We start from the raw sequence: 14,400 nt of genomic DNA on the forward strand, positions 1-14,400 counted from the left end.
TCAAATCAAAACAAAAATTATTCAAAGTTTTGCTCTTGTGGAGTTGCTTGCGTGCAAAGTTTACACTCAGTTAAATAAGTGATCCAGAATTTCCGACGCAAAACATCGCCAGCATTGAAAATGGAAATGTAAGTCATTCATTGAATTCGTACAATTAGTTTCAATCCAGTACTGATTCCAGTGTTAATCCAAATGCGGCCATTCTCACCAACTTCGAGGTTATGGCGACGTTGAAAAACATGAAAAGCAGCAAGAAAAAGCACGGACTTCGGAATTTGGCCACCATCACGTACGAAACGCTACAGTATCTCGAGGATACCTCATGCAAAGAGCAAAGCGCGGAATCAGTGGTGCAGTTTCTGAAGGATATGAAGCAATTCAACCTGACCAAGAATGAGTGTCTGATGATGATCAACGATCCGCCCGGATCGGCGCTGCACATTCAAATCATGATCGAGGATTCCGACGAACGACTGACCGATGAGCAGGTTAATCATATTCTCGAGTGCACGGCTAAGTTACGGATAGGAGCTGGTCAGCGGATAGAGGGATCGGAGTAACATTCATCCGATCAATCGTTTCTTATATTAAGAAATTAGTTTAGAATATTTTATTATGCATTACTTGAGAATAAATTAATCCCGGCAATTGTAGTTTGCGTCATTCGCCTACCGCTTCTGATCGCCCAGATCTTCAATAAAATCTTCATCAATTTCCGGCCACTTTTCGGGAATCACATCAAACAGGTCGTCCTTGACGTCGCCCTGAATCACGATTTCATCGTCTCCCGTCACCGACGAACCGCATGCAAACTTGGTTCCGAAAAACTTGGCCGCCACTTTCAGGTCAACGTCAAATGTGGCCATTCCGGTGACCACCGTTACGGATTTCTTCTTACCGCGAGCCGACCGGGAAACGCAAATCTTCTTTGGTCCGTCATCCTTGGCTTTCTTTGTTTTCATCATTCCTTTTCCGCCACGCTTCTGGCGCTTTTTGTCCTCTTCGCCGGCGGCATTCGCACCTTCGCCATCGGGGGTACTGCCCTCGCCGGGGGCGCCTGATGTCGCTACATTTCCACCCGACGCTGCGCCAGTTTTCAGTCTTTCGAATTCCGACGGAAGGTTCCTCTCTAGCCACTGTTTGCACTTCTCGTAGTCCGGATAGTATTCGCAGTACTCGAGGGGCATCGAGCAGTGTCCGCAGTACTGCACCGACAAGGGATAGCTAATTCCATCCTTGGGGCCGATTTGAAGCTTGGCGGGAATTTCACTGACCATTCTAGGAAGAAAAAGAATTCATTTGAAGTCTCATGATTATAGAAAGTATGTTGTAATATTTACATATAACTTAAACTTGTATTCCTTAAAAATGTGAATTTACGATTATTCTTTATTGGATTCGCGACACAGCGGAGAAAGACCTGACGTTTACTTACACATGAAAATCATGAAAAATGATGTTATTGTCATCATCATCATCGCCAATCATCGAAATCAAACATCGAAATCCTACTACAATTTGAAGCAAAAGTGAAGACAGTGCCATCTATTGACGAATAGCAATAAACAGAGACGTACACGATTAGAAAAAAGTACCTAGTTTTAGAAACTTTTCACTCAAAACGGGGATTTAGTGCGCGAACCCATCATGTCACAACGTCATCATCACACAACGTCAGCGCGGTCTCCATGCATGCATGCAGTCGCCAGCGGGAGAGCTGTCGGTGTGTGGTGGGTCTGCGAATATGCATGAAAGTACAGTATCCCCCTGCTTATCCAGACCTCCATAATCCGACGACTCGTTAGTCCGGATCTCGCTGATTTTGATTTTTTCGGATTGAAAAGTATCAACACCCATTTAAACACAATATCTTGTCAGTTTTCAAATTTGTGCTGTGATTTTGTTTTGGTTCTTTTGTATGGATTTGACAGTCGGATTAACGAGAGAAACCCCGATAGTCCGGCCATACATTTGTCGGATCAGCGGGGGTATACTGTAGTGGGCAGGGCGGCTTTGTTTTTATTCTGTGCTTGATGATGCTCGGATGCAGTGGTATCGGTTGCGATGGATGCAATCGCTCATCGCATCGCTCGGAGTTCACGGTTAGAGGCCGATGACGGCTGAGGCAGGTTGTTGGTCAGGTTATCCACGGAAAGTGATTGGTTTCATAATCCATACCACATGATATCGGGATGGGTACGAGTCATGGCATATGACTGACCATATGTTAAGTTGTGCTTGGTACCAAACGACACGTACATTAAAATATGGTTATACATACTACAACAGTTCTGATTCCTCAGCAAAAAAAATCAACTACACTGATGAAAATAAAAACTTGATGAAAATAATTACTTTCATTCATTCGCAGAAGGCAGGGGCAGCAGGGACTATGTACAAGGGCTTGACGATCCCTCCCCAGGCCATCTGCGAGTTGTGACGAGACAGGAGGTTTGCGCAGGCCAAATAAGCCGCCTTTAAAAACAACTATTACGAACGACATAGAAGATAATACGACTCGATACAATTGGCAACGACCTAGGCGACGAACAAATGATCACGATTGGAAGGTTGGAACATGGAACTGCAAGTCGTTAGGCTTCGCAGGTTGCGACAGGATAATCTACGATGAATTACATCCCCGCAACTTCGATGTCGTAGCGCTGCAGGAAATCTGCTGGACAGGACAGAAAGTGTGGAAAAGCGGGCATCGAGCGGCTACCAAAGCTGTGGCACCACCAACGAGCTGGGAACCGGCTTCATAGTGCTGGGAAAGATGCGCCAACGCGTGATTGGGTGGCAGCCAATCAACGCATTCCAGATGGTGTTCGCACAGTAGTGGCTTCCAAAATTCGCTTGGCACGTTTGTCATCCTCACTTTCAATAGCAGAGGCTGAAGCACCAACACTTTCCATCGAGAAAAACTCCTTTACTAGTTCATGCAGCTCTTGATCGGGCGAACGTGCGGATATATGAAACAGGTGATGTGTCGACGGTACGTTTGCAGCAGACGTTGTTCCGTACACCGTCCATCCCAGCCTGGTTTTAGCAGCGATGGGGTTTCCCTTGGCTCCTTCCCTGCTTTTTCGTGTCGCCATGACGAACGAATTGTCCAAACCGACTAAAATTGTGGGAACAGCGTTGGCGTAACTACGGATTGGAAGACCTTGAAGGTGCGGGAACTGTTTGCAAAGTTCGCTGAAATTCAGCGATTGTACTGGAAGATTGAGATTTTTGACGGTGTGTACTTCTTTCAATTCGAGCCGCGAAGAATTTGGTTCTTCCGAAATCTGCAACTTGATAAGCTGGGATTCGCTCTCCACACGTTCGATACCGCTTGTCCACTGCAAACAGAGCGGGTGTACGTCACCGGTCACTCCAAGTTCCTCAGCAATCTTCGATTCCAACAACGTCCTGGAAGAACCGTCATCGAGAAAGGCAAACGTCCGAATTGTTTTGCCGTTTCCATGTAGAGATACCGGCACAATGCGGAACAAAACCGCCTGCTTGAGCTGGCGATGGACAGTGACTGTGCTCGTGCGACACACGGCTTCTGTTGCCTCGCCTGACGATCACTATTGGGCGCAGTGTACACTCTTTCCTCCTCTGCAGCATGTGTGTTCACGTACATCTCCTTCTTCGTCTTCTGTTTCTCCTGCTTGCTTCGATGTCCTTCTACCTCATTCTAAAAAGTCACATCGCTTGCGGCTGTCACGATCTTGTTGCCGAGCTCTCTGGGCACACTGGAAGTGAGGCTACTGGCTATTCCCTCGATCAACCATCGCTGTAAGGAATGTTGAGCAAACGTCAAACGCGAAGAGGGACAAGAAAAAAGTAGCGTGCAAGCACTTCACGTTTGAGTTCGTTTCCTAGATATACATGTTTAAATTCGTAATAATTTGCTATTCTAATTAATTATAAGTATACTATTTCACATAATCTTTGTGCCGTAGAGGTAGGTGATACCAAAATGTGTACCGAATATTGAAAACTAATGTTTATTTCAACTAGTTTGTAATTCCACCCTTAGGCCGGCGAACATAACCTCGATTCCCACCCACAAGTTACGATAAACACTGAAATGTAAGCAAATTTATATCGCTGATGCTAATACTAACGATAAATATAATTTCAGCTTTGAAGCTGTCCAATTGGCAACTACAAGACGGTGTTTGAATCGAGTATCCGCTCCGGGTTCGTTAACAAACTTCAAAGATTTCATTCCAGAGTAGGATTGAAAAGAAACGGAACTATGCAAGATTCATCGGACAGTAGGCACTGCAAGAAGTGCACTAAGCCGGATGAGGCCGACAATATGGTCGGGTGCGACGCCTGCGATGCGTGGGAGCACTATGGATGTGCCGGCGTATCAGACTCGATAGCCGACTCCAACCGTTCATGGAAATGTGAAAGCTGCAAACGTCCAGCACAAATAACATCCGCCCCAGAATCGTCAGTATCCGCGTACACATCCGCGTCAAGTAAAAAGTCCCGCCAGGCTCAACTAAGACTTGAACTGTTAGAACAGCAGAATCAAGTAAGAATGAGGAAGCTGGAGGAGGAAGAGAGATATTTGAAGGAAAAGTTTGAAATATTGATGCAGTTTGAAGAAGAGGATGAGATAATCAGCAATAGGAGCAAAGTAAGTGCGCGGTCAAAACAAGAAAGATTGGAGAACTGGTTGAGGCAGGATAATACCCCCATCTCGGACGGTGAGTACGAAATCCCACACGGAGTAGAGAAAGGGAGAGGAGATCCTGAAATTCTCAAATCTGTCATCGAAGAACAACCTGTGGCACTTCCTGCCTTGGAAATAAAGTCAGTTCCAAGGAAGTTGGAAAATCGAGTCCCTATCGAAAGTACACTGAAGGTTGTTCCTACTCCAACTCCACGGAAGACCACAACAATAATCACATCCCGGACTAGTAATACATACCCAACAGTGCCAGCGTTTGGTAGTGCGACAGTACCTACGGTACAATACTTCGGGCACCTTCCTTCCAACAAAATATTAAAGCCTAGCGAGCCGAGCACGAATGTTTGGAATGTGTCGTCAACAGAAACTGTAGAACCAGCGGTCTGCAAAAATACCACACTGAAGATTTCTACGGTACCAACTGGAGTGGAAACGAGCGGGTCACACCAAAATAAGTTCCAGAGAAGTAATCATCAAATGCCAGAGCTTGATCCGATCAGCTTCAGTCAAGGTTGCCAAAAAACTAGTGGACCATTCACAGCAGATTCGAGACCACAGTTCCCAAGCCCAGGCCTAAAACCAGAGAACTATCATTTGGAGCCGGTAGCATCTGGACCAACAACGTCTCAACTTGCAGCTCGACAAGTCATGCCGAAGGACTTACCAATCTTCTCCGGTGACCCCGAAGATTGGCCTATGTTCTACAGTAGTTTTAAAAACTCCACCCAAGTATGTGGCTACAGTGATGCCGAAAACCTGGCCAGGCTCCAGCGATGCCTTCGTGGAAGTGCACTAGATTCAGTCAGAAGTCGTTTGCTACTTCCTTCCTCAGTAGGCAGCGTGATTTCGACACTTCAAATGCTATACGGCCGACCAGAAATTCTCATCAACTCACTCCTAAGACGTGTGCGGTCCACTCAAGCTCCGAAAGCGGATAATTTGAAGTCAATAGTTGACTACGGACTGGCAGTGCAAAACCTCATAGATCATATGATCATTTCGCAACAACAAAATCACCTGGAAAATCCGCTACTGCTCAATGAGCTAGTGGAAAAACTTCCTACCAACTTCAAGCTACAGTGGAGTAGCTACAAACAAGGGCAGGTGAACATTAATTTGGCAACGTTTAATGGCTTCGTATCAAACCTGGTATATCTGGCATCTGATCTGCTAGTTACCTCAGATTCATACCATACTAATCTTAAAGGACATCGTTCGGAAAAACAGAAGGAAAAGTTATTCGTACACGCACAAGATCCGACGCACGAATCCGATGACGAAGCACAGAGCTCAGGAACAACTTCTCAGGATCGGTTAAACAAACCCTGTTCTTATTGCGACGTAAATGGACACTACATAGTCAACTGTCAACCCTTCAAAGCTTTAACTGTCGATGCTCGCTGGAAAGCCATTCGCTCGAAGAATCTATGCAGAACGTGTCTGGTTCCTCACCGAAGATGGCCATGTAGGTCAAAAAGGGAATGTGAACTTGAAGGCTGTCGAGCGCGCCACCATCAACTCCTGCATGCGCCGCAGCTGGACCCGGTCGCTACTGCTACAAGTAGCGATATGCCAGTTCATCAGAACCACCACCAAAGTCATTCCATTTCTCTTTTTCGGTACCTACCTGTAAAGCTGTTCGCAAACGGAAAAGTGGTAAAAATATTCGCCTTTCTGGACGAAGGTTCAAGTTCAACTCTCTTAGAAGCAGAAGTCGCAAAGCAGCTGGATATGGATGGACCATCATCGTCGCTTTGGCTTTCCTGGACTGGGAATATCTCGAGGGAAGAGAAAGGGTCAAAATGTGTAAGCCTAACGATTGCCGGAGAAAGATCGCTGCAAAAATATACCATCGACAATGTCTTAACAGTGGACGAATTAAATTTGCCGAAGCAGTCTTTCAATTACGAAAGTCTTGCTACTCAACATCCGCATATGGTCGGGCTTCCACTACAAAGTTACTCGAATGTTGTTCCCCGTATGATTATCGGATTGGAGCATGCACGTCTTCTGACTTCACTAAAAACACGAGAAGGGCCACATGAAGGGCCTGTGGTAGTTAAGACCAGACTGGGGTGGTGCGCGTTCGGAAAGGAATCCGGTATGACACACATATCAGAGCAGCTCAATTTCCACAACACTGTAACTAATCAGTCGCTACATGATATCATGAAATGTTACTTCGCAGTAGAAGAAAGTGCCGTGTCATTGAGGCCCGAGGCCGAAGAAGACAAGCGTGCATTACACATTCTACAAAAGACTACAGTACGTCAAGGAAATCGATATGAAACGGGTTTGTTATGGAGAATCGACAATCCAACATTTCCTGACAGCCTGTCGATGGCTAAAAGCCGTTTGAAATCCCTAGAAAAACGAATGCAATGCGATCCGGAACTAGCAGCTAACGTGCAGGGGCAGATCGATAGCTACGTACGGAAAGGTTATGCACATAAAGCGACTCCGGAAGAGCTCCAGCGAACAGATGCTCGACATGTATGGTATCTTCCACTGGGCGTTGTAGTAAGCCCGAAAAAACCCGAGAAAATCAGACTAATCTGGGATGCAGCCGCAAAGGTGCAGGGAGTTAGCCTCAACGATCTTCTACTAAAAGGACCTGATCTACACGTGTCCTTGATAACGGTGATACTCAGATTCCGGGAACGAAATATCGCAGTATGTGGAGACATCTGCGAAATGTTCCACCAAATCAGGATTAGGGCAGAGGACAGACAGTACCAACGGTTTCTATGGAGAAGTAACTCGACGGAAGATATCGACGTGTATGTAATGGATGTTGCCACGTTTGGCGCTACGTGCTCACCATGCTCGGCTCAGTACATAAAAAATAAAAACGCCGAAGAGCATTCCAAGGTCTACCCGAGAGCAGCGAGAGCTATCACAGAAAACCATTATGTGGACGATTTTCTCGATAGCACTGATACGGTGGAAGAAGCTGTACAGTTAGTAGAACAGGTGAAAGCTATTCATGCATCGGCAGGATTTGAAATAAAGAAATTTAAGTCAAACTACTCGGAAGTCCTCAATACTATCGGCGAAACAGATACTTCGACTGGAAAACCGATCAACGCAGACAAACAGGGATCAACCGACCGTGTACTGGGACTAGTGGGACCCCGTTAAAGATACTTTCACGTTCGATGTCTCCTGTTTAAATAATCAATCACTGCTCAACGGATGTATTACTCCTACGAAAAGACAAGTGCTCCAACTTATCATGAGGCTGTTCGACCCCTTGGGATTAATTTCTCATTATATTGTTCACGGGAAAATAATAATGCAAGAGATCTGGAGGAGTGGGACGAATTGGGACGAGCCGATTGCCGAGAGTTTGTTGGACATGTGGTTTCGATGGGTAGAATTACTACCACAAATCAATGAAGTACAGGTGCCAAGGTGTTTCTTTGGCGATACATCATCCAACTCGCTGCAGGAATTACAAGTACATGTATTTGTGGATGCAAGTGAATCCGCCTATGCATGTGTAGCATATGTGCGACTATACTGTTCCGGTGAAACACGATGCGCATTTGTGGCTTCCAAAACGAAGGTGGCTCCTCTTAAACCGCTTTCAATTCCGCGTTTGGAACTACAGGCGGCTATGATTGGTTCTCGTCTAATACAATCCATCTGCACTTCCATGACGCTTCCGATTACCAAACGATATTTGTGGACAGACTCCAGCACTGTGTTGGCATGGCTCCGCTCTGACAGCCGACGTTACCATCAATTTATCGGGTTTCGTGTAGGAGAAATACTTTCTCTTACCAGTATCGACGAATGGAGATATGTCCCCTCAGGTTTGAATGTTGCGGACGAAGCGACGAAGTGGACATCCGGTCCTACATTTAGCCCCAATAATCGTTGGTTCTCCGGTCCGGAATTCCTGTTGCAGAACGAATCTAAGTGGCCAACCGAAATTGCAACATCAGCTCATATAACTACCAACGAGGAATTGCGTCCTGTATTTCTGCACCGTTGTAATGTCATGACACCGCTCGTTGATGTGGCCCGATTTTCTAATTGGGAACGTCTGGTGAGGGCAACAGCTTATGTTCATCGTGCGATAAGCATTCTGCGAAAGAGATTTTCAAGCGAAAAGAAAACAATGTTACTTCAAAGTGAGGAAATTCAAAACGCTGAATTTACCATTTGGCGACAAGCACAAACTGAAGCATTTCCTGATGAAATAGCAGCAATGATGAATCGTGGGATGATTGACAAATCTAGTCCTCTCTATCGACTAAATCCTTTCCTGGACGACAACGGTATTATCAGGATGGGGAGTCGAATCGAAGCTGCTCCTGAGGCAACGTTTTCTACCAAATATCCCGTGATACTACCAAACAAACATTCGATTACCGCACTAATCACGGACAGTTTTCATCGACGACTCTTACACGGAAATAATGAGACTGTGAATAATGAAATGCGGCAAATGTTTTATATTGTTGGACTTCGTAACTTGATTCGAAAAGTAGCTCGTAACTGTCAGAAGTGCAAGGTGAGAAAAGCAACTCCAAGGCCTCCCATGATGGCACCACTACCCAAAGCACGACTCACACCATTCATACGCGCATTCACGTTTGTTGGTGTGGACTATTTTGGACCATTGGAAGTCAAGGTGGGAAGAAGTGTTGTTAAGAGATGGGTGGCACTCTTCACCTGCCTCACGGTAAGAGCAGTTCACCTGGAAGTGACACATAGCCTTTCTACACAGTCATGTGTAATGGCGTTCAGGCGATTTATCGCGAGGAGAGGTGCACCACGAGAGGTTTATTCTGACAATGGCACCAACTTTGTTGGAGCCAATCGTCTATTGATGGAGGAGCAGAAAATGATTCAGCAGAGCAACCGAGAGTGTGCGACCACTTTCACCAACGCACATACAACATGGCGCTTCAATGTACCCGCTGCTCCACATATGGGTGGCCCGTGGGAGCGCATGGTCCGAGCGGTGAAATCTGGTATGAAAGTGGTTTCTAATAGTTCAATTCACCCAACTGATGAAGTATTAGAGACGATATTGTTAGAGGTGGAAGGAGTTATAAACTCACGACCTTTAACCTACATACCCCTGGATGATGCAGATGATGAGGCACTAACACCAAATCATTTTTTGCTATATGGATCGAGTGGTGTGACACAACCGGAAAGACCTATAATACATGACAAGACCAACCTCCGAGACAGCTACAAGATGACCCAACAAATTGTGAATAAATTCTGGCAAAGGTGGGTACAGGAGTATCTTCCCATGCTAACGCGACGTGTGAAGTGGTTTGAGAAAGTTAAACCAATCGAACCAGGAGATTTAGTGATCGTTATAGACGACAAGACAAGGAACAGTTGGACAAGAGGACGAGTTGTAGAGACCATAAGTGGGGCAGATAATCAGGTACGGCGAGCCAAAGTTCTCACAGTCAACGGAATCATTTCAAGGCCCGCAGTAAAGCTGGCAGTACTAGACGTAAGACCGCGGCTACAGAGCGACAACGATGGTAATTCAGCCACTGGAGTAGCTCACGTTGCCGAGCTCTCTGGGCACACTGGAAGTGAGGCTACTGGCTATTCCCTCGATCAACCATCGCTGTAAGGAATGTTGAGCAAACGTCAAACGCGAAGAGGGACAAGAAAAAAGTAGCGTGCAAGCACTTCACGTTTGAGTTCGTTTCCTAGATATACATGTTTAAATTCGTAATAATTTGCTATTCTAATTAATTATAAGTATACTATTTCACATAATCTTTGTGCCGTAGAGGTAGGTGATACCAAAATGTGTACCGAATATTGAAAACTAATGTTTATTTCAACTAGTTTGTAATTCCACCCTTAAGCCGGAGAACATCACCTCGATTCCCACAAGTTACGATAAACACTGAAATCTTTGAAGCTGTCCAATTGGCAACTATAAGACGGTGTTTGAATCGAGTATCCGCTCCGGGTTCGTTAACAATCTGTTCCATATCATTGCAAGGCATCATGAGGACGATGATGAAGCAATTCGCGGAAACCAGACAGCTGATTGACACAGTACGAAGCGAAATCAACAATCAAATCGTCGCTGTTAAAACAGAATTAAAGTGTGACATCGAATCGTTGAAAATAGAGTGCACAGAGAAATTTCAGCAACAGGATGCTGCTTTGGAGTCGCTGGAGAAGAGGGTGGACAATGTATCCCAAACACTTGGAGCATTAGCTAACCGTAATGAGCTCATCATTAGTGGCATACCTTTCCAAAACGACGAACGCTTGAATACAGTACTCGAGGACATCAGTAAGCACCTGGACATCAACAGATCTTCCCTATTGGCAGCAGCACGGCGTATGGCACCCAGCAGTAGTTCGGACAAAAACAGCCTCATCGTAGTTGAGTTTGCACTGAAGTCAACACGGGATCAGTTTTACAGTGCTTATCTGCGGAAGCGTGATCTTAAGTTGAAACACATCGGGATGGACTCTGATCGTCGTATTTATATCAACGAAAGTCTCACCGTCGAAGCAAGGAAACTGAAATCGGCTGCGCTGAATCTAAAGAAAGCGGGTAAACTGACATCGGTATATACCAAGCATGGAGTGGTCCATGTGAAGTCTGCAACTGGTGGGCCATTCAACACGGTACGGTCCGAAGATGAGCTGGATAAATTTTCGTAACTATGTATTTCGTTCACTTTGCATAGCATGTTTAAGTTGTGATTGTATAATTTGTGTATTTGGAATTTGAAGATTGTATGTTAGACGAAATTGTTTCATATTTCACAATAGTTATGCAGCCCTCTAGAAATTGCTTCCCCTACTTTACTTGATGCCACCATCTCAAAACCACACCTCCACGAACATTCCGCGAGCAGTGCTCAACGCTGTTCTTCTCCCTGATAAGCTGAACATTTTACACGGGAATGCACAGAGTATCTGTGCGCGCAACTTCGCGAAGCTTGATGAAGTACGTGACTTATTGTCTGCATCTAAAGTTGAGATAGCATGCTTTTCCGAATCTTGGCTTACGTCTAAGCACAGCGATCGTAGTATTGGCATCTCGGGCTACTCAGTTGTGAGAAATGATAGGACATGTAGGCGTGGTGGAGGTATAGCTGTTTACTATAAAGAGCATCTAACCTGCCACAAAGTTTTCGGTACAACACTGACAGCAGATGCAGCGGATAAAACAGAATGCTTAGCGTTAGAGTTTCGGGTTGGTGAAAACAAAATTCTTCTGATAACCATATACAACCCCCCAAACAACGACTGCTCGAATTTCCTGACAGAAAAACTCACTGATTTCGCAGTTCATTACCAGAATATTATACTGGTTGGTGACTACAACACCGACATGCTGCGCCCTAGTAGCAGGAGTGAAAAATTTTATTCGATGCTCCAAAATTTTTCCTTGACGTCTGTTAGTGGAGAACCAACATTTTTCCATGCTGGAGGATGTACACAGCTTGATCTCATTCTCACCAACAACACAGACAGTATCTTGCGATTTGGACAGGTCAGTTTTCCGGGGTTGTCTTGTCATGACCTAATATTTGTCTCGGTAGACTTCGACATATGTCGGACAAGCAGCCTACACTACTATAGGGACTATACCAAATTCGAACCACATGCTGTGGAGAATGCTATTCTATCTATTCCATGGAACGTTTTTTACCAAATCGAAAACCCCGATGAAGCAATGGAATTTTTTAATTTGCATGTTAAAAAGGCGCATGATTCATCCATCCCTCTCCGCAAAAGCAGCAGTCGCCGTCGTCATAACCCATGGTTTTCTGAAAGTGTGAAACTATCACTTTTAGAACGGGACTTGGCGTACAAGGACTGGTTGCAAGCACCAGTGCACTTGAAGGACGTCAAGCGTCGGGTATACAAGATGTTTAGAAATAGAGCCAACGCAAAAATCGCTCTATCCAAGCGACAGTATCTGCATCGGTTACTGGACAGTAGGACACCACCAAATACTCTTTGGCAGCATTTGAAGAGGCTAGGAGTCAGTAAGGATAAATCCTCAAAGCCATGTGAGTTTGATCCTAACGAGATAAACGACACTTTTGCAGCAAATTTTTCAAACAACATGCATAATGAAGCAAGGAATTTCAGTATACCAGCGCCATCGCCGCATAGTTTTTCATTCCGCTCAGTGCAATCCTGGGAAATAGTGAATGCCATTTGGGATATCAAATCGAATGCTCTTGGACTTGACGGATTACCAATTCTTTTCATCAAGATAATCCTTCCGCTGGTCGTCCAACACATAAAGCATCTATTCAACATGTTCATCAGAACGTCTACCTTCCCCAACTGCTGGAAGCATGCAAAGATTTTACCGTTGAAGAAAAAGGCACATTTGAACAGCATAAACAATCTGCGACCAATAAGTATTCTTTGTGCCTTATCCAAGGCCTTCGAAAAGCTACTCAAAGCGCAAATGAGTTTGTACATCGATAACAACAACTTGCTAACTGACTGTCAAGCAGGTTTCCGGAGAGGTCAGAGCATCAAAACAGCAGCTCTTCGAGTTTATGATGATATTGGATCTGTCGTAGACAAGAAAGGTGCTGGGATTCTTCTCCTACTGGATTTCTCGAAGGCTTTCGATACCGTTCCGCACTGTAAACTAATATCCAAGCTCGAAATGCAGTTCAACTTTTCTTCTACTGCCGTAAGCCTGATAAAATCGTATCTATACGAAAGAAAACAGACTGTTTTTTGTGGCGATCGATGCTCAAGGAGTGCTGATGTATTGTCCGGTGTACCTCAAGGTTCAGTGCTGGGTCCTCTGCTTTTCTGTTGTCATATAAACGATCTACCGACGGTGCTACGGTACTGTTCCATTCAAATGTTCGCCGATGATGTGCAGATGTACGTGTGTCGACATGGTCCTTGCGCACGTGACCTAATCAGAATGATAAACCATGACCTGGAAAGAGTGGCAGATTGGTGCAGACGAAATGGGCTCCATATAAATAAAACAAAGAGCAAAGCGATGTTTATTTCGAGTCGAGGCCAGAGAGTTAGCGGCTTTGCTCCACCCGAAGCAGAGATTGTGCTGGATGGAGAAATAATCGATTGGACGGATAGCGCTAGCAACATAGGATTCATCTTTAATAACGACCTGCAGTGGAATGGATTAATAGCACAGCAATGTGGTAAAATTTACGCCAGTCTTCGTACGTTATACTGTTGTACATCAGATGCGCCAACTGCAATCAAGCTAAAGCTGTTCAAATCACTGATTCTACCACATTTCATGTTTGGAGATGTACTCCATGTTCGCCCCAATGCAAGTTGCTTTGATCGTTTGCGTGTTGCGTTGAACTGTTGTGTGCGTTATGTTTATGGTTTAGGGCGTTATGACCATGTGAGCCACCTTCAACCAACCCTCATTGGCTGTCCTCTGCAACATTTTTACGCATACCGTTCCTGCATTTTCCTGCGTAAATTGCTTTCAACACGATCTCCAGCTTCACTACATCGGAGGCTGATACAAACTCGGGGCCGACGTCTACAGAATCTAGTTATCCCAGCAAACAACACGGAAGTCTATGCTAGTTCTTTGTTCGTTCGAGGTGTGGTATATTGGAACTTATTACCGCCCGCTGTTAAGCGTTCCTCATCGGAGGCAATATTTAAGAGTGGCTGCTTTGATTTTTGGAACCGGATGAGATAATAATACGAAATTGAAACAA

At 45.1% G+C, this 14,400-nt stretch overlaps 4 protein-coding genes across 4 annotated transcripts; 3 read left to right on the forward strand and 1 right to left on the reverse strand.

Moving 5' to 3' along the window:
• LOC134202333 (uncharacterized) lies at positions 1-653 on the forward strand. Its single transcript, XM_062677360.1, has 2 exons — positions 1-128; positions 182-653. Exons 1-2 carry the CDS (start codon positions 121-123, stop codon positions 558-560), a joined length of 387 nt encoding a protein of 128 aa, XP_062533344.1. The 5' UTR covers positions 1-120; the 3' UTR covers positions 561-653.
• LOC134202331 (density-regulated protein homolog) lies at positions 596-1,465 on the reverse strand. Its single transcript, XM_062677359.1, has 2 exons — positions 1,341-1,465; positions 596-1,278 (listed from the first exon to the last, which is right to left on the reverse strand). Exon 2 carries the CDS (start codon positions 1,275-1,277, stop codon positions 669-671), a length of 609 nt encoding a protein of 202 aa, XP_062533343.1. The 5' UTR covers position 1,278; positions 1,341-1,465; the 3' UTR covers positions 596-668.
• Positions 1,466-3,735: 2,270 nt separating this feature from the next.
• On the forward strand, positions 3,736-7,837 carry LOC134202334 (uncharacterized). Its single transcript, XM_062677361.1, has 2 exons — positions 3,736-4,083; positions 4,136-7,837. The coding sequence occupies exon 2, from the start codon at positions 4,253-4,255 to the stop codon at positions 7,835-7,837; it is 3,585 nt and encodes a 1,194-aa protein (XP_062533345.1). The 5' UTR covers positions 3,736-4,083; positions 4,136-4,252.
• Positions 7,838-7,991: 154 nt separating this feature from the next.
• Positions 7,992-10,310, forward strand: LOC134202335 (uncharacterized). Its single transcript, XM_062677362.1, has one exon. It carries the CDS (start codon positions 7,992-7,994, stop codon positions 10,308-10,310), a length of 2,319 nt encoding a protein of 772 aa, XP_062533346.1.
• Positions 10,311-14,400: the final 4,090 nt, after the last annotated feature.

The sequence above is a fragment of the Armigeres subalbatus genome, unplaced genomic scaffold, assembly GCF_024139115.2.
Source record: "Armigeres subalbatus isolate Guangzhou_Male unplaced genomic scaffold, GZ_Asu_2 Contig1171, whole genome shotgun sequence".
Classification (NCBI taxonomy): domain Eukaryota; kingdom Metazoa; phylum Arthropoda; class Insecta; order Diptera; family Culicidae; genus Armigeres; species Armigeres subalbatus.